General features: G+C 46.3%; 1 protein-coding gene across 2 annotated transcripts in view; it reads right to left on the reverse strand.

Annotated features, from left to right (window-relative positions):
- The window catches only part of EMC2 (ER membrane protein complex subunit 2), a 71,911-nt gene extending 51,057 nt beyond the window's left edge, over positions 1-20,854 (reverse strand). The window contains exons 1-3 of one of the 2 annotated variants that reach the window (XM_088450792.1): positions 20,756-20,854; positions 15,106-15,153; positions 1,065-1,178 (exon numbers count right to left, since the gene is read on the reverse strand). In XM_088450792.1, the coding sequence (XP_088306918.1) occupies positions 1,065-1,178; positions 15,106-15,145 (154 nt within the window). In that variant the 5' untranslated portion in view covers positions 15,146-15,153; positions 20,756-20,854. Of the gene's footprint in view, positions 1-1,064; positions 1,179-15,105; positions 15,154-20,723 lie in introns of both variants that reach the window. The other variant, XM_088450791.1, reaches the window with a different exon arrangement.
- Between the last annotated feature and the right edge of the window lie 236 nt (positions 20,855-21,090).

The raw sequence follows: 21,090 nt of genomic DNA on the forward strand, positions 1-21,090 counted from the left end.
CAAACGAGCGGCCGCTTACGAGCAGCTCTGAATCAGGCCCTAAGTCCTCATGAGCAGGGACTCCTTTTATTGGTCTCTCCTGCCAGCACTATCCTTGTAACTAGTGCGCCTATGTTCACCTGTCTCCCGATAATAACCCACCGGCGACTTGGATGGTTCTGGCTCATTGAGTTGTATTTTGCTAGCCCCCCACCCGTGTACCCAATCATTGCTTGCTTCTGCAAGCTTCAGTGAGGTGCTCTATCCTTACCCTTACTCCCCCCCAACCCGTTCACCCATTCTGACTATATAGTCCGTGCCAAACAGCCACACCTGGCGCACCATGGACTTTGCGACTTAGCATGCCGACCGTCTTATCCCTTAAATCTTCATCTTAGTTGCCCCACTAATGCGACAAAAGTACAATGCAAGGTTACATGGTCTACTGGGGCTGGCATTACATATACTTCTGGTGTGCCACTAAGTCGTAAATCTGGGTACAAAAGGCAAAAGACAGAGCTCCAATACGAGCTGCCGCGCCATGCCTCTCGCAAGGTATCGTTACGCTTAATCTGCGACTTTATACACACTCTATACCTGTGTGACAAAAGTACTAACGTAGCCTCCCTGGTACACTGCCAGCGTCTTTATATGCAGATCGCGCAATTTTGGTAGTACGCATCACTACCCGTGGCGGAGAGTCTTAGTTGCACCATAGTTATCCTATGTATTTGTGTAAAGTGTGCTGCTTATTGCTGCACGGTGCCGCGGAAACCTTGTCGAACTTCATAAATAAAAAATGATAACATAAAATAATAATATAAAAACAAATAAATAAAATTGGAATCGTCATTCTTTTTTTTTTTTTTTAAACATTTGGAATTATACGCAGCCTTAGACCGTAATGAGAAACACAGTTTTTATTACTGCATGTAAAGCCCTGGGCTGCTCACATCCACTGTTCCATATAAACTTCTCATGACACCGGTTGAAAGCATAGGGGAGCCCTGTGGGATATTACGGCAGAACAGGTGTGTTCATAACCCCAGCAGGCGTCTTGCTGCGCTGATGACCATGGAACTTACTATCGTCCCCGAGTTTGGATGAGTGCTCATTTAGCAACTCTTCGCCGACTTCAATGATTTGCTCGCTGTTCCTGTAGTTTTCCTCCCGCCAAGTTTTCATTTTGTCACGCATTTCTGCAAAAAAAGGGAACGCCAAAAATACACATTATACAGGGGCCGCTTTCGTTTGGCCTGGAAGCCTATTGTCAGAAACGATACACATTACAGTTGTACGAAGTTTTATTACATGTGTTATTATTTGATGACAAAATTGAATGAGGTCCAAATGAATGAAAATAAATGAAGTTTAAAGAAAACACACATTAGTACAGCTATGAGATGTATTATCTAGTATGGCTGGGATTTTGTAAATAATATTCTTCCACAATCGGAAACAACATGCACAAAACATACAAAGAAACTCAATATAAGCACAAATAAAGCACTTAGGGAGCGCTAATAAGAATCATTGCATATTCATTTAATATAGTATAATTAGACGTACATATAAACATATAACACTATAATAGAAAAGCCATTTAATCAGGCTAGATAATTAAAACAAACACATAAAATATATATAGAATATCTTAGTTTCAAGGTAATCTCCACTTTAGCTACTATGCTCGGATACGATCAAGATAATCCTCTTTATATTGAAGTGTAGATGAATCCCAGGGTTTAGGCACTAATACCAGTATATGCTACATTGTTCCATTATCGGAAAATAATTTTTCTCTATCAGCCGATCTAAAGAGACTCCTTTACTATTAAGTACCCAGAGCTCAACACCAGTACTTGGACGCATATACTGGTATTCGTTCCTAAACCCTGGGATTCATCTATATTTCAATATAAAGAGGATTATCTTGATCGTATCCGAGCATAGTAGCTAAAGTGGAGATTACCTTGCAACTAAGATATTCTACTGTATATATATTTTATATATTTGTTTTAATTATCTAGCCTGATTAAATGGCTTTTCTATTATAGAGTTATGTGTTTATATGTACGTCTAATTATACTATATTAAATGCATATGCAATGATTCTTATTAGTGCTCCCTAAGTGCTTTATTTGTGCTTATATTGAGTTTCTTTGATTGTTAGCTAGCATTTCCAGGATACTAATTGGGAGCTGCAATAGGGATAAACATCTGTTTTATATCATTTTGGAGCCTAATATAGATCGGTTTTATCTGTGGTTTTTGATGCACAAAACAGTGAATTAGAAAAAAAATTCAGCGCTTTTTTAAAAAAATTGAAAAAGTTCCCGTACAGTAGGAGGAAACCTGGTGACTGTAATCTGTGTATATGACCGATCGTCAGTGGAAGCAATTATTTATATTCCTATCTAGATTTCTGAACGTTAATAGGTTCTTCGATGGCAGATCAACAATCTGTGCTATAAATAACGCTACTATATGATGGTCATTCACTTTAACTGCGGCAACCCAGCTCATTTAGCCAAATCCTACTTTTCTGGACCATTCATGAAGAATGAAGACATTTTTCCTTCACTGTCGGGCATAAACCCTGTTCTTGCCGATAGTGGGGTTGTATGGTTACTTGGGGCTGTTAAAATACACAGTGTACATTTTTCTTGTAACTAAACATCCCCATGCACCAACTATCAGACCCATGGGGGAGCCGATGCCAACCGTGATTCAAGAGACCGCGTTATCATCGTCGTTGAAATGTTTGTTCTGGTGTTGACATCTGAGAGCAGTTTAAATGAACACAAAAATAACACTGTCCCCTGGTGACACAAAGCTACACTTGTTTCTATCACAATCCCCTGGTAGAAACTGGCTACGTACCATTTAAACATCCCTTGTCCCCATTGACAAAGACAGAACAAGAAGTGTTAAAGTTCCGGTGGGGACTCTCGGCACGCACATGGTTCTGCTAAATGGAGGCGGTTAAAAAGCGCATTGAAGATTGAGGGTGTTTTTTACGTTCGATAGCAAACAATGACCAATAGATGTTTTTCAGGTCCAATTTTTTTTTACAATACAGGCAATCTCATGTGTGAACCAGGCATGCTGGTATTATTTAATGAGCCCCGTGTGAGTCTATGAATCGAGGCTCAACATGAACATTCACCTTCTGCAAATCACAGATTCCATTTCACACGTTAATTCAGCAGAACCATGTGCAGAGAAATAACATACCTAAAAACCCGAATTAATACACCGAACTCTGAGCAGAGAACCCGGCACAATGAAAAGGGACAAATTAGCAAGAAGCCAACCCATCCGTACTAAAATATTACAGAGTAGAGAGAAAGCGATTTTCCATGTGCGCTGTACAATATAACATCAGACTAACAAACCCGACAAGGACTCCGCTTGCCAGGAGCAATCTCAGATCTCTCATAAAGCTGTCACTTTTTTTTTTTTTTACATGAATTTTTTTTTGTTGTTTTTTTGTATATCAGACCAAAACCAGCCTTGGGTAGTATTTCCGACAGACGGCAGAGAGCAAGTGCTTCCTGGCATGAAGACCCCTGGAAACTGTACGAATATCAGCAAGCAATGAATACATCAGGAATCTAGCGAAGGCCAAACACGCAGAAAAATAGCAGACAGCCAACGCGCCCAACCTACCAATAACTTGGCGTCCTCTGCGTTCCCCACACCAGTATAAACGACCGCAGGAAGAGGCTACGCTATAAGGTCGCTCTCGACCGCTTCTAGCATTTGACACCCAAATGTGGAATTAGCAATTCTGGTAATTCCGTTAGAATGAAAGCCATTTAAAAATCTTTTTATTTCTCTAAGGAGCAAGCTGGAGAAAAATATGTTCTTCTGACACTTTATATGAGGCAGTGTACTTTACTTTATGCGTGTCTGTCTTATAACACATCTGTGCTGGGCTGGAAAAAAAATCTGCAGGCTGTACAGAAGACAAGAACATTTGTGGTCATGGTGTTAGACTTACTAAGGAGCGTGTTTCCAAAGCCAGCTATCATCGGGCACCTTTGACTGACAATTTTATAACGGCAACAGGTATAAATCAATAACCAGCTCGATTTAGTATTAATTTCTATTGCTGATTTACAATTATCATCCAAAGCCTCTGATGATCAGCAGGCTTTGACAACCCACTTAGTAGGGATGTGCAGGCTCGGATAGGTTAGAGTTTGCATGCAGAGTTCGGATTTTTCCCTCCAAAAATAGGGTCTCAAAAAGAGGCAAAACATCATCTTTCATGGACAAACATCATCTTCTATGGACAAAACAACTCAATTGAATTTCACCGAGCCTTTCAGCCTTCAAATGGGCCATTAGAACTCATCTTTTTTCCCCCCCTACTCTCCAGCCTCTGCACCCTGCAGCTCCCCTCGTTCCCTTCTGGTGTCCAATCACAATCCGCCCCGTTTTTCAGGAGTGGGCCAGCCCAGTATCTGCGTTGATCAACGCAGAGTCATGGGCTCGCAAGCCGGCCAGTCTGAGTAAGCTGAGGCTTACTCAGCTGGCACGAGGCCATGCGCCGTCCACCATCGCGACCATCGAGCAACGATGGCGATCTCAGCCTGCGACCTCCGCAGTGCTGGGATCGCACTTGCAGCAAGGGGTGTCATAAACAACCAGCGCTCGGCCTTGCAATTGCAGCCCTTGCTGAATCAGGCCCATTGATCTCTACTGATGTGATCAAAGACGGTTTGTCTCCCGCCAATATGTCAGCTCATCTGTACAGATCTTAAGAGTCAGCTAAATAAAAATGTCTTCTTCAGACTCCATGGCAGCTCTGACATACAGGTGAAACCCTGGTCAGTTGAGTAGACGGGAAAATGTTGACACCCTCTGCAAAGTATAGATTGCGACTCCTCCGAATCCTTGTTTTTTTTGTGCTGAGTAAGGCAGAGGTAGGAGATGCGATTGTCTGGCTTCTTTAAGAATTGAGAAGGCTACGCTCTGATGCAGCAGGACAGAGCATGACCGACATTCGAGGAATAAGGTCTCGTAATAAGGATGAGTCAAGGGAAAAGCAGGAGGACCTGGAAGCACATTGGGCCTGATGCCTCGCCGGGTACTAATACAGCCTGCAGTACGGAACTGATACCTGCTCCCAAGAAACACAAGTACCAGGTAAGCCTCTTCTCTGGCTGTGTGCTTGCTATTGTATACACTGGATTTACTTAGAGCTATATTAATATAGCCTTCTAGAACGGAGGCTTTCAGCAAAACACAGTCTCCTTTAAGTCCTGAAGTCCTATTGTCAGGGTTAACTTTAAATTTTGCGCCTTAATCGCATTGCATAAGCAGCGAAACACCACTCACATTGTACTAGAGACACTGGGCTGTGACTTTGACCGCACAGGAATTTGTTTTAAACATGTACAAAATCGCAGATTCAGCCCAACGGAACCTGGCATGAGAAAAAGCTGCGGTCGCCTCGTCATAGCACTTTGTGTACAGAATCAGACTCATTCGCACACAGATGTACAAACGTTGCACAACAAAATGATCGGTGCGATCTAGCGGAGCAGTTTTGTCGCTCCTTGATGTTTTGTTTATGTGAATAAGATGCACATTTTGTGGAGGAAAGAGAGAGGGGCTGGCTGGCGTAACCGAAGCCACAGTGTATTTAAGGGGTAAGGTGTGGGGAGTGGATTATGGTGTTATCGTGACGCTGTTAGTTCTCGCATGAAGACTGACACAACTGCATGAGGCACTATAACTGTAACTATAACACGGTACCCGAGGGCAAGGATATCATCGCTAACTGCAGACAGTACTTATGACTGTATTAAAAAGCTTTTCTGAGGCCGTATTTTCTTTCAGAAGGAAAGACTGGGGGGAGAGAGATGATGTTCCATGTAGAATATTTAGTGCTCCCAGACTTCCTTTTGGACACTGCAGCTTCATGACAGCTATTTAACCTGGCTCAGAGCTTGCTTTATCTGGTCATGAATATTCCACCTCGTTTGTGGAAAAAGAAGGATCCTTTTTCTCTGCTCTTCTCAGAGGCAATTAAAGGCTGAGGGATCTTCTACCGCGAATAAAACTTTATTGGTTGCGATGTTTAGAGTGACAGCTTAATACAGATCACCTGTTACCAGAATGCATCTTGACGCCGAGCCATTCAACAATACCCGAACAGATGTCAGAAGGCATACAAAGGCAGCAGTGTTCTGTTAGCTCAATGTCAAGACAAACATTTTTGGCAATTAATTTTACTTAGTGATTAAATATTTTTTTTTACTATGTGCTATATGGAAGCCACTATACACCTTGGACCTCATTCATGGTTGTACATAAACGCAAGGTACTCTTCTTATTATTGCACATCAGTGACCCACGCTAGCTTCATACGAGAGCAATTTCATCTCACCAAAGTCAGTCCCCTGCATTTCACCAAAGTACCCTGCATCTCATAATAATCTACGCAATGTCACCAGTGTCTCCTGCATCTCATAACAACCTACACCATGTCACCACATCCCCCTGCATCTCATAACATCCTACACCATGTCACCACAGCTCCCTGCATCTCATAACATCCTACACCATGTCACCACAGCCCCCTGCATCTCATAACATCCTACACCATGTCACCACAGCCCCCTGCATCTCATAACAACCTACGCCATGTCACCACAGTCCCCTGTATCTCATAACATCCTACACCATGTTATCATGGCCCCCTGCATCTCATGACAACCTACACCATGTCACCCCAGCCCCCTGCATCTCATAACATCCTACACCATGTCACCACATCTCCCTGCATCTCATAACAACCTACACCATGTCACCACAGTCCCCTGCATCTCATAACCTAGGCCATGTCACCACAGTCCCCTGCATCTCATAGCAACCTACATCAAGTCACCACAGCCCCCTGCATCTCATAACCTACGCCATGTCACCACAGTCCCCTGCATCTCATAACAACCTACACCATGTCACCACAGCCCCCTGCATCTCATAACATACGCCATGTCACCAAAGTCCCCTGCATCTCATAACCTACGCCATGTCACCACATCCCCCTACATATCATAGCAACCTATACCATGTCACCAGTCCCCTGCATCTCATAACAACCTACACCATGTCACCACAGCCCCCTGCATCTCATAACAACCTACACGTCACCACAGCCCCCTGCATCTCATAACAACCTACAACATGTCACCACATCTCCCTGCATCTCATAACAACCTACACTATGTCACCACAGCCCATCTACACCATGTCACCACAGCCCCCTGCATCTCATAACAACCTACACCATGTCACCACACACCCCCCGCATCTCATAACAACCTACACCATGTCACCACAGTCCCCTGCATCTCACCTACACCATGTCACCACAGCCCCCTGCATCTCATAACAACCTACGCCATGTCACCACATCCCCCTGCATCTCATAACATCCTGTACCATGTCACCACAGCCCCCTGCATCTCATAACAACCTACGCCATGTCACCACAGCCCCCTGCATCTCATAGCAACATACACCATGTCACCACAGTCCTCTGTACTTCATAACAACCTACACCATGTCACCACAGCCCCCTGCATCTCATAACAACCAACACCATGTCACCACAGTCCCCTGCATCTCATAACAACCTACACCATGTCACCACAGCCCCTGCATCTCATAACAACCTACACCATGTCACCACAGTCCCCTGCATCTCATAACAACCTACACCATGTCACCACAGTCCCCTGCATCTCACCTACGCCATGTCACCACAGTCCCCTGCATCTCATAACAACCTACACCATGTCACCACAGCCCCCTGCATTTCATAACCACCTACACCATGTCACCACATCCCCCTGCATCTCATAACATCCTACACCATGTCACCACAGTCCCCTACATCTCATAACAATCTATACCATATCACCACAGCCCCCTGCATCTCATAACCTACACCATGTCACCACATCCCCCTGCATCTCATAGCAACCTACACCATGTCACCACAGCCCCCTGCATCTCATAACATCCTACACCATGTCACCCCAGACCCATGCAATTCATAACAACTTACACCATGTCACCAGTCCCCTGCATCTCATCTACACCATGTCACCAGTCCCCTGCATCTCATCTACACCATGTCACCACAGCCCCCTGCATCTCATAGCAACCTACACCATGTCACCACATCTCCCTGCATCTCATAACAACCTACACCATGTCACCACATCTCCCTGCATCTCATAACAACCTACGCCATGTTACTATAGCCCCCTGCATCTCATAACCACCTACACCATGTCACTACAGCCCCCTGCATCTCATCTACACCATGTCACCACAGCCCCCTACATCTCATAACAACCTACACCATGTCACCACAGTCCCCTGCATCTCACCTAAACCATGTCACCACAGCCCCCTGCATCTTATAACAACCTACACCAAGTCACCACATTCCCCTGCATCTCATAACAACCTACGCCATGTCACCACAGTCCCCTGCATCTCATAGCAACATACAACATGTTACCACATCCCCATTCATCTCATAACATCCTACACCATGTTACCACATCTCCCTGCATCTCATAACAACCTACACCATGTCACCACAGCCCCCTGCATCTCATAACCTAGGCCATGTCACCACAGTCCCCTGCATCTCATAGCAACCTACATCATGTGACCACAGCCCCCTGCATCTCATAACCTACACCATGTCACCGCAGTGCCCCGCATCTCATAACCTACACCATGTCACCACAGCCCCATGCATCTCATCTACACCATGTCACCACAGCCCCTGCTTCTCATAACAACCTACACCATGTCACCAGTCCCCAGCATCTCACCTACACCATGTCACCACAGCCCCCTGCATCTCATAGCAGCCTACACTATGTCACCACAGCCCCTTGCATCTCATAACAACCTACACCATGTCACCACATCCCCCTGCATCTCATAACATCCTATACCATGTCACCACAGCCCCCTGCATCTCATAACAACCTACGCCATGTCACCACAGCCCCATGCATCTCATAGCAACATACACCATGTCACCACAGTCCTCTGCATCTCATAGCAACCTACACCATGTCACCACAGCCCCCTGCATCTCATAACATCCTACACCATGTCACCCCAGTCCCCTGCATTTCATAACAACCTACACCATGTCACCAGTCCCCTGCATCTCATAACAACCTACGCCATGTCACCACAGTCCCAAGCATCTAATAACAAGCCTACGTCATGTCACCACAGTCCCCTGCATCTCATCTACACCATGTCACCACAGCCCCCTGCATCTCATAGCAACCTACACCATGTCACCACAGCCCCCTGCATCTCATAACATCCTACACCATGTCACCACATCTCCCTGCATCTCATTACAACCTACACCATGTCACCACATCTCCCTGCATCTCATAACAACCTACGCCATGTTACCATAGCACCCTGCATCTCATAACAACCTACGCCATGTCACCACAGCCCCCTGCATCTCATAACCACCTACACCATGTCACTACAGCCACCTGCATCTGATAGCAACCTACACCATGTCACCACAGCCCCCTGCATCTCATCTACACCATGTCACCACAGCCCCCTGCATCTCATCTACACCATGTCACCACAGCCCCCTGCATCTCATCTACACCATGTCACCACAGCCCCCTGCATCTCATAACAACCTACACCATGTCACCACAGCCCCCTGCATCTCACCTACACCATGTCACCACAGCCCCCTGCATCTCATAGCAACCTACACCATGTCACCACATCCCCCTGCATCTCATAACAACCTACACCATGTCACCACAATCCCCTGCATCTCACCTACACCATGTCACCACAGCCCCCTGCATCTCATAGCAACCTACACCATGTCACCACAGCCCCCTGCATCTTTTAACAACCTACACCATGTCACAACATCCCCCTGCATCTCATAACATCCTACACCATGTCACCACAGCCCCCTGCATCTCATAACAACTTACACCATGTCACCAGTCCCCTGCATCTCATAGCAACATGCAACATACACCATGTTACCACAGTCCCCTGCATCTCATAACCTACGCCATGTCACCACAGTTCACTGCATCTCATAACAACCTACACCATATCACCACAGCCCCATTCATCTCATAACATCCTACACCATGTCACCACATCTCCCTGCATCTCATAACAACCTACACCGTGTCACCACAGTCCCCTGCATCTCATAACAACCTACACCATGTCACCACAGTCCCCTGCATCTCATAACCTACGCCATGTCATCATATCCCCCTGCATCTCATAACAACCTATACCATGTCACCACAGCCCCCTGCATCTCATAACAACCTACACCATGTCACCACAGTCCCCTGCATCTCACCTACACCATGTCACCACAGTCCCCTGCATCTCACCTACACCATGTCACCACAGCCCCCTGCATCTCATAGCAACCTACACCATGTCACCACATCCCCCTCCATCTCATAACAACCTACGCCATGTCACCACAGCCCCCTGCATCTCATAGCAACATACACCATGTCACCACAGTCCCCTGCATCTCATAGCAACCTACACCATGTCACCACAGCCCCCTGCATCTCACCTACACCATGTCACCACAGCCCCCTGCATCTCATAGCAACCTACGCCATGTCACCACAGTCCCCTGCATCTCACCTACACCATGTCACCAGTCCCCTACATCTCATAACAACCTACACCATGTCACCACAGTCCCCTGCATCTCATAACAACCTACACCATGTCACCACAGTCCCCTGCATCTCATAACCTACACCATGTCACCACACCCCCCTGCATCTCATAGCAACCTACACCATGTCACCACAGCCCCTGCATCTCATAATAACCTACACCATGTCACCACAGTCCCCTGCATCTCATAACAAGCCTACGTCATGTCACCACGGCCCCTACATCTCATAACAACCTACGCCATGTCACCACAGCCCCCTGCATCTCATAGCAACATACACCATGTCACCACAGTCCTCTGTACTTCATAACAACCTACACCATGTCACCTCAGCCCCCTGCATCTCATAACCACCTACACCATGTCACCACAGCCCCCTGCATCTCATCTACACCATGTCACCACAGCCCCCTGCATCTCATCTACACCATGTCACCACAGCCCCCTGCATCTCATAACAACCTACACCATGTCACCACACACCCCCCGCATCTCATAACAACCTACACCATGTCACCATAGCCCCTGCATCTCATAACAACCTACACCATGTCACCACACCCCCCTGCATTTCATAACAAGCCTACGTCATGTCACCACGGCCCCTGCATCTCATAACCACCTACACCATGTCACCACAGCCCCCTGCATCTCATAGCAACCTACACCATGTCACCACAGCCCCTGCATCTCATAACAACCTACACCATGTCACCACAGTCCCCTGCATCTCATAACAACCTACACCATGTCACCACAGTCCCCTGCATCTCATAACCTACACCATGTCACCACACCCCCTGCATCTCATAATAACCTACACCATGTCACCACAGTCCCCTGCATCTCATAACAAGCCTACGTCATGTAACCACGGCCCCTACATCTCATAACAAGCCTACGTCATGTCACCACGGCCCCTACATCTCATAACAACCTACACCATGTCACCACAGCTCCCTGCATCTCATAGCAACCTACACCATGTCACCACAGCCCCCTGCATCTCATAACAACCTACACCATGTCACCACAGTCCCCTGCATCTCATAACAACCTACACCATGTCACCACAGCCCCCTGCATCTCACCTACACCATGTCACCACATCCCCCTGCATCTCATCTACACCATGTCACCACAGCGCCATGCATCTCACTACAGCCCCCTGCATCTCATAACAACCTACTCCATGTCACCAGTCCCCTGCATCTCATAACATGAGCCATGTCACCCCATCCCCTGCATCTCATAACATCTCATTCCTGATAGCTATGCCTCCTCTGGCTACTGTGTCTGCAGCAGGGCATCTTCACGGGTTTGTTGGAGGCATTCTCTGTCTACCGCAGACGTGTCCCTGTTCATTCCCCAATTCCCTCCCCTCTCTAGGCTGCTGCTAAGCAACAGGGCACATTGATATTTCTGATTGGCTCTCACTGTCTCTTGCTGTTTCAGCACCCTGGCCAGCTCTTATACAGTAACTTGGTGACTTTGCTTCACTAAAATCATCACTGCTCGGCTCCCTTTTGTCACAGATGAATGGTTCATACACATAAACCTTCCTTGACCAATGCGGTATAGTAAAATTAAACCCCCATCAAAATCCGTCCAGTGGTTCAAGAGATTAGCCTGAACGAATAGGCAGACCTCTAAAACATGGACTTTATAGGTAGCAAGATTGAAAAAATATATATTTTTTTTATCCAGGTGCATTTTATGTTTGCAAAAGGCATCCAACTCTGAATAACATCCTCTATGTTTAAAAAATAATTGTGCAAAGCTGTGCTTAATGTAATATCTGGTCCACCTTAGCCACACCCTGCTATGCACATACCATGATCCACTGCTCCAATTCACACCCCTTTCCCAGTTGGCTATGCTGCTTTATGTTGCCGAAATGACGGACTGTTGGCAGGTACGTCTATACTGCGTATGCTTTGCCGCAATAGTATAACCAGTATAAGGCAGGGGATTAGGCAAAGCCCAGCCTCTCATATGCTACAGTTCTCGGTTCTGGAGCTGGCAGCGCAGGCTGGGAATTAGGCGATATACTGCTTACCATTATGTAAACATGTAACTACAAAAGCAAGTTAAAAGAACCTAGAAGGTAACAATGCCTAACCGACCGCACCTGCTAAGAATTTAGCTGGCGATCTCTGGCCTACACAGGAAAAGCAGGCCCGTTCCATAAGGTAGATCTAGCACGCAGCAGTGGTGAATATCGCCACTATGTGCTGAACCAATATTCATCCAATAAATATCTTTTGCCTCAGAGTTGACGCCAGCTCCTAGTGAATAGACTGGCCATATGCTTGTGAACAATGGTCCCAATAACGAGATGAATGTAGATGTATAGAAACCTACAGGTGATAGTCGCACTTCATGCGCTCCTGTGATGCTGCTAGTCTGTAAAAATTCTAATACTAGAATCTTTATACACTTATACCCTGGGTCTCCCCAAGTCTATGTCCTGGTCTCCCTCATTGTTAAGAAACCCTTCCTCAACTCCTCTAATTACCACTCAAATACACCGCTCGCCTACACTGCCAAGCTCCCTGAGTGGGTGGTGCACAACCGCCTCAATTCCTTCCTCCCCACCCACTCCAATACAGCTAAGGTTCTCTATAATCCATCAAATCGGCCCTAACCAAGTCACCTATGATCTCATCATGGCCAAGACCAAATACCACTTATTTCTACTTGTACTTCTCTACTTACAGTAGCAAATGACACAGCTGACCATCCCTCCCCCTCCTGCAAATTAGGGTCTGTAACTCAGTCCCACCTGGTTCACCTCCTTCTTCATGCGGGAGCATCTGCATGCCACGTTACAGTGTCAGCGGTTATTACAATGTAGCATAGCATTTGGCAGTCGCACACAGAACGTAGGCATGCCACATGATACGTTACAGTGTCAGCGGCTATTACAATGTAACGTAGCATTTTGCAGTCGCACACAGAATATAGGCATGCCACATGATACGTTACAGTGTCAGCAGCTATTACAATGTAACGTAGCATTTTGCAGTCGCACACAGAATATAGGCATGCCACATATGTTACAGTGTCAGCGGCTATTACAATATAACGTATAATTTTGCAGCCGCACACAGAATATAGGCATGCCACATGATACGTTACAGTGTCAGCAGCTATTACAATGTAACGTAGCATTTTGCAGTCGCACACAGAACGTAGGCATGCCACATGATATGTTAGTGTCAGCGGCTATTACAATGTAACATAGCATTTTGCAGTTGCACACAGAATACAGGCATGCCACATGATACGTTACAGTGTCAGCAGCTATTACAATGTAAAGTAGCATTTTGCAGTCGCACACAGAACAGAGGCATGCCACATGATATGTAACAGTGTCGGCGGCTATAAAAATTAACGTAGCATTCTGCAGTCGCACACAGAGCATAGACATGCCACATGATACGTTACAGTGTCGGCAGCTATTTAAATGTAACGTAGCATTTTGCAATCGCACACAGAACATAGGCATGCCACATGATACCATTACTTCTTTGCATGGTTCCCTGGTCTACACGAGGCACCCATTAAAATTCAAGTGATCCAGCACCAATTGCGAGCAGTTAGCCATCTACTAATCGGTTATAAATGTTTGTGCGTACCTATGAGAATGTGAATAGCCCATGTACTGGCAGGACCATACTCAGTGCGATCCTGATAAACATCCTGTGACATCATTAAGCTACTAGCTTTGGACGACGACATCAGCACGGTGTTGTAGGAACTTCTGACGACACCAGGAGTAGCCAACGTCCGCCATTCTAGCTGATGTGGAGCTAGACATCCCACCATGCCCTGCCACGGTTCCAGCATACCCTAACACCAAAACTGTGGCAGGACTTGCTGGGATGTGTAGTTCCATAGCAGTTGGAATCCTGCTCGTGGCCTACCCCTGCAGTTTTAATTAGTTTAAACTTTTAACTAAAATTTAATTATTTAAATTATGCCTAATGCATTACTGGCAAAGACGGAGGGGCACAGTTTAATACAGTGGCTGATTATTCTCAGTAATGGTATGTGTGGTACTAAACTGTAACAAAGTTATTCTCAGACTATACTATTAATGTTCTATTTCCCAAACTGCGCAAGTGTTTTAGTCACAAAGTGCGATTGCTATTGGCACCATACACCAGCAGATACGAATGCAGTAAATGGTTATATTGCTATTCTATATCTGTCCTTTTTATTTCCTTTTATCATATAAACAAACGAAACTATTTGCTGGATACGGCAGGTTCCATATATCACATCATATGTATTAACACAGCAAGTGTCTTGTTCTAGTTGGGGTATATTACATTGTAAATGTGACTTACCTTCCCAGGTCACATCGTACATGTCGGAAACCTTGGCCATTTTCTTTTCTTCAAGACAGAAAACAGATATTTAGTCATATTGTATAACACAGGTCAAATGTTTCTCTATATTCAGTGTATTATTACTATTCATATATACAGTACAGTACCTCCTGTTTCTCTCTCGGTGTAACAGTGAAACATGAAATACTTATTAGACAGAAGCACTCAGAATATCCTGTGTCCGCTATGTAATGTTGACCCAGGTTGGAACACAGCGACTGGCATGTTACTAAGTATTAGCAAATGCACCCCAGCGACCAGAACATGCCCTCCTGACAACTACCCTCCTTCTCCATCTGCCCCCACCCCTTCCAAACATTTATTGTGCTACTGCCGAGGGAGCGGGGCCAACAGCTGTAGGAAGTAGAGAACTATCCAGAGGGTCCTAATGACAGGCTAAGGGCGCCGTACCAGGCACACTGCAAGCCACATGCTTGTGCCATCTGGCAGCAACGGTGCCGCCCTCAGTGCACTGAGTCCTAAGCGACGGCTCTGCTCGCACACCCCTAGTTACGGCCCTGTATATATTGCATTCATTGCTTATGGAGACATAGGCCCGTTTTCAATTTCACTCGCACCCGCAATACTTTTGCCCCTCCCGGACTTTTCGCCTATATCGCCTGTTTTGCAGGCGCAAAAGAATCGTGCGCGTCCCCACGTATCCCCGTATTCAATTTGAAAGGACACGAAAACGGGTCCCGGTGAAACTTTAACAGGTGGAATGTCCTATCAGATTTGGGGAAATCAGTCTGACACCCCCCAAAACATGGGAATCGGTATGAAATACCTCTGGCCGCATGGCCGGTGGTTCGATTCCCGGCAGCGCCTGGCCGACAGATGAGCAGAGCCCGGCAGCGGAAGCCCGACAGCGCTGGAAATCCCGATCGTCGCTAAGGTAAGTATAACCTAACCCTCCTTAGGGGTGCCTAACCCTAACCTTCCCCCCTTCCCCGCTGCCTAACCCTAAGTTCCCCCCCAGGGTTGCCTAACCCTCCCTCCCCCTAGCCTAACCCTAACCCTCCGGGGGGGGGGGGGGTGCCTAACCCTAAGTCCCCCCCGGAAGCTCTAAACCTAACCCTCCTGCCCCGCGCCGGATCGAAGGGATGCCGGGCGCCAGGGAAATGTCAGGCGTCTGGCATTTCACCCTCGCCGGGATATGACAGCTAGGAAGCCGGCTGCCGGTATTAAGGCAGCCGTTTTCCCGATTGTATACCAAAACATGCACTGACAAGGGGGTTCGATTTGCCCTGCTGAAGGTATTTGGGGTTTTTAAATGGTCTCAATAGGTGCTGTTTTGCATCTTTACATAAGTGGTGAAGAATAGCATTTAGAAGGTTTTTTTGTGAAAATAACTAGCCCCAGCAAATTTTGGGTACCTGAAAATGGGGGATAGCATATTTAAAAGTTGCTAAAGTGAAGTTTAAAAAAACGTGAAAAATCCACCTGCCACAAACACCTGCAATCAAAAAAACACCTGGGGCATACTTGGCGACCCCCCTGGAGTTTATTTTGCTAGTTTTTAAGTGTCCCCCAACTTTCATTTTTTACGCCCCCAAAATGAAAGTACTTTTTTGGGGTCTTGTAAAGTCTTTTTTTTTTTTATTTGACACAGTTTACCCTTGGGGGGACTGTCTTAAGGCTGCACAGGGGTTCCCGCAATGTTGCACCCCAAAACCCCAATTCTGCACTTTTTTCCGCCTACTATCATAAGCGAAACTTTTTCGCCTATTAATTGCATTGACTTTCCGCCTAGGCGGAAAATCTTTGAAATTGAAAACGGCGATACTTTTCCGCATGGCGAAATGACGTCATCGACGAAACTTTTTCGACGATCTCGGCTTTTCGCTCCAAATTGAATATGGGCCATAGTGGGCACTCTTTGCAGAGCAATTCCTTTCATGAATTTAACAGGAAAGGAATTGCTCACAAACACATCAGTGACCTCATTCCCTCCCAGCAGCCGGAGTGACGGCCGGGCGGTTGAGAAGGCAGCATACAAGGGTCATCTCAGGTGGAGATTTTTTTATTTCAATTCTTTTTAAAAAAAACATCTATATGATTATTTACAGTGTCAGACTTTTTTTTTTTTTTTTTTAGCAAATGATGAATAAATGTAATTAAAAAAATAAATATATCTATACACTTAGCCACATATATTAGGCAGCAAGTGAAAAGGGTCTGAGCGACTTTGACAAGGGCTAAACGTTGATGGCTAGACGACTGGGTCTGAGCATCTGCAAAGTGGCAGGTCTTGTGGGGTGTTCCCGGTTTGCAGTGGTTAGTACCTACCAAAAATGGGCCAAGGAAGGACAACCTGCGAACCGGCAACTGGGTCATGGGTGCCCAAGGCTCATTGATGAGTGTGGGGAGGGAAGGCTAGTCCGTCTGGTCCGATCCCACAGAGTGCCCATGCTGACCTCTGTCCACTGCCGAAAGCACCTACAGTTGCAATATGAGCATCAGAACTACGCCATGGAGCAATGGAAGAAGGTGGCCTGGTCTGATGAATCATGTTTTCTTTAGCACCATGTGGACGGACCGTCTGGGGAAGAGATGCGTAGTTTATCTGGGGGAAGAGATGGTACCAGGATGCACTATGGAAAGAAGGCAAGCCGGTGGAAGCAGTGTGACTCTCTGGGCAATGTGGATGTTACTTTGACACGTACCACCTGCATATCCATTGTTGTAGATCAAGCACACCCCTTCATGGCAACGTTGTTCCCTGATGACAGTGGCCTCTGTCAGCAGGATAATGTGACCAACCACACAGCAAACAATGTTCAGGAATGGATTGAGGAACATGACAAATAGTTCATGGTGTTGAATTCCCCAGATCTAAACCCAATCGAGCATCTTTGGAATGCGCAACAAGCCTGAGCCATGAAGGCCCCACATCACAACTTCCAGAACTTCAAGCATCTGCTGCTAACATCTTGGTTCCAGATACCACAGGACATCTTCACAGGTCTTGTGACGTCCATGCCTAGAAGGGTCAGAGCTGTTTTGGCTGTATGGGAGGTGTCAAATCCGAAGTGGGAAATGGACCCATACTGGGTGCAGGTAAGTCCTTGTGAGCTGTTTCCTGATATTGGTACAAGGACAGACACAGGGGCTACTTGTTCATGAATGTCTCTGCATTTGATGGATGATGCAGAGGACGGGGATCACAGGGAAAAGGGAACTAAACCCACCATCTATGCAGAGTGTGGCTCTGGAGACGCTGAGGTATGGGAACATGGTACCAGTGCTGACTGGGAATGCTGGTGGAGGAGGCTCTGTAACGTAGCGTAGGTAGCGGCAGATTACCGGAACTGAGAAGAGCAGAGCACTGGCAGTGGCACTATGAACTGGAAGCTGGCAGCAAACAAATTCACCAACTGAGCGCTGCAACTGGGACACTGGGGGTAAATGAGACAAGGAGCACAGAGAACTAGCACACAGACTAGCTGTGTAAGACGTTGCACTGGCAACCTGAGAACTCCGAGAAAGCCCTGAAGTACCCAAGGCAGGAGCTGAATTGGCTGTCAGAGCCCATTGTGAAGCACTCAGACTGGATTGGCTCTTTCATGACATGTGACCAAATCCAAGATGGCGGCATCCAGCGCTAGTACAGACTTTCAGCCGCAGCAGCTCCAAGATGCCAAAGACATCCAGCACCCAGCGCTGCCTCACAGGAATCTGCCTACACCCCGCCAGACGGACCCCACCAGAGTGTCTGGACAGGTTAAGTCCAGGACCTCCAGAGCGGCCCGTGACAAGAGGGACCTCCCAATATCGAGCAAGGGGTATTCATCTTGCGGCACCCCCAGCTGTTGTGAAATACACATCCAAGCATAGGGGATAGGGCTGCAAATAAAAACACACAATGCAAAATAGGGGTTATATGGTGCTCTATTGCTGGCATTTCAACAGCACATTACATGCATCAACCAGAATTTAATCAACCCCATTGAGCGGGAACTGCCTTCACCACCCTAGGAATCACCTCCACTTGCCAATCAAGATACTTAGTTGCTCTACCCACCGCCATGTCTTATGTATGTAGTATGTTGGTTTAATACTCTGCATTACTCCTAAAATAGGTCACCTTACGTGACTGTACGTCTGATATGTAAAGTGTCACTGTTGCTCTGTGTGTTCCCTGTATGGTGCTGGGGACACTATGTAGTGCCATACAAATGAGAGAGAATACTACACGAGCAGGTCAGGTGCACAGGGAGCAGGACACACAGTATGGGGGAATATAACAGATACACTGTATTACACACGGATGTCTATATCACAGAGCAAAGACTGACAGACAGATGAGGAAGCCGCACACATACAGCCATAAGAGCCAACGTTTTACAATGATTCAGGGAACTCACAATAATACGGACATGCGTATTACAGGGACACGTATGTATATATAGCACATAACACTGACATGTGTATTACAGGGACACGTGTATATATAGCACATAACACCGACATATGTATTACAGGGACATATGTGTATATATAGCACATAACACCGACATATGTATTACAGGGACATGTATGTATATATAGCACATAACACCGACATATGTATTACAGGGACATATGTGTATATATAGCACATAACACCGACATATGTATTACAGGGACATATGTGTATATATAGCACATAACACCGACATATGTATTACAGGGACATGTATGTATATATAGCACATAACACCGACATATGTATTACAGGGACATGTATGTATATATAGCACATAACACCGACATATGTATTACAGGGACATGTATGTATATATAGCACATGATATAGGTGTATGTGTATTACAGCTGCAGGGACATTTATGTGTATGTATATATAGCACATGACACTGGCAGATTGATCCGTGTATATATAGCACATGATATAGGTGTATATGTATTACAGCTGCAGGGACATACATGTGTATGTATATATAGCACATGACACTGGTATATGTGTATTACAGCTACAGGGACATATATGTGTATGTATATATAGCACATGATATAGGTGTATATGTATTACAGCTGCAGGGACATACATGTGTATGTATATATAGCACATGACACTGGTATATGTGTGTTACAGCTGCAGGGACATATATGTGTATGTATATATAGCACATGATATAGGTGTATGTGTATTACAGCTGCAGGGACATTTATGTGTATGTATATATAGCACATGACACTGGTATATGTGTCACAGCTGCAGGGACATATATGTGTATGTATATATAGCACATGACACTGGCAGACTGATCCGTGTATATATAGCACATGATATAGGTGTATGTGTATTACAGCTGCAGGGACATATATGTGTGTGTATATATAGCACATGATATAGGTGTATGTGTATTACAGCTGCAGGGACATATATGTGTATGTATATATAGCACATGACACTGGTATATGTGTATTACAGCTACAGGGACATATATGTGTATGTATATATAGCACATGACACTGGCAGACTGATCCGTGTATATATAGCACATGATATAGGTGTATGGTTACAGCAGGTCACACACAGTACAGGCACAGAGCACCCTGTACGGAGCCGTTACCTGGAGGGGGGACACCCGGCCGCTGCTGTTACCTGCTCAGATGACCGCCCGGCACTCAGTGATCAGAGCTGCTGGCAACCAGGAAGTGACATCAGAGGCGTTTCCCCCAGCAGCGGTCTGCGTTCTGCGTCACGGCTGCCAGACACTGGGCGGAGTTCTAGAGAGGAGGGAGGGGCAGAGAGGAGATCGGGGCAGAGCGGAGAACGGGGCGGAGCTCCAGAGAGGAGGGAGGGGCAGAGAGGAGATCGGGGCAGAGCGGAGAACGGGGCGGAGCTCCAGAGAGGAGGGAGGGGCAGAGAGGAGATCGGGGCAGAGCGGAGAACGGGGCGGAGCTCCAGAGAGGAGATCGGGGCAGAGCGGAGTGAGC

Source organism: Taudactylus pleione, unplaced genomic scaffold, assembly GCF_031769625.1.
Source record: "Taudactylus pleione unplaced genomic scaffold, aTauple2 ptg000524l, whole genome shotgun sequence".
NCBI lineage: Eukaryota > Metazoa > Chordata > Amphibia > Anura > Myobatrachidae > Taudactylus > Taudactylus pleione.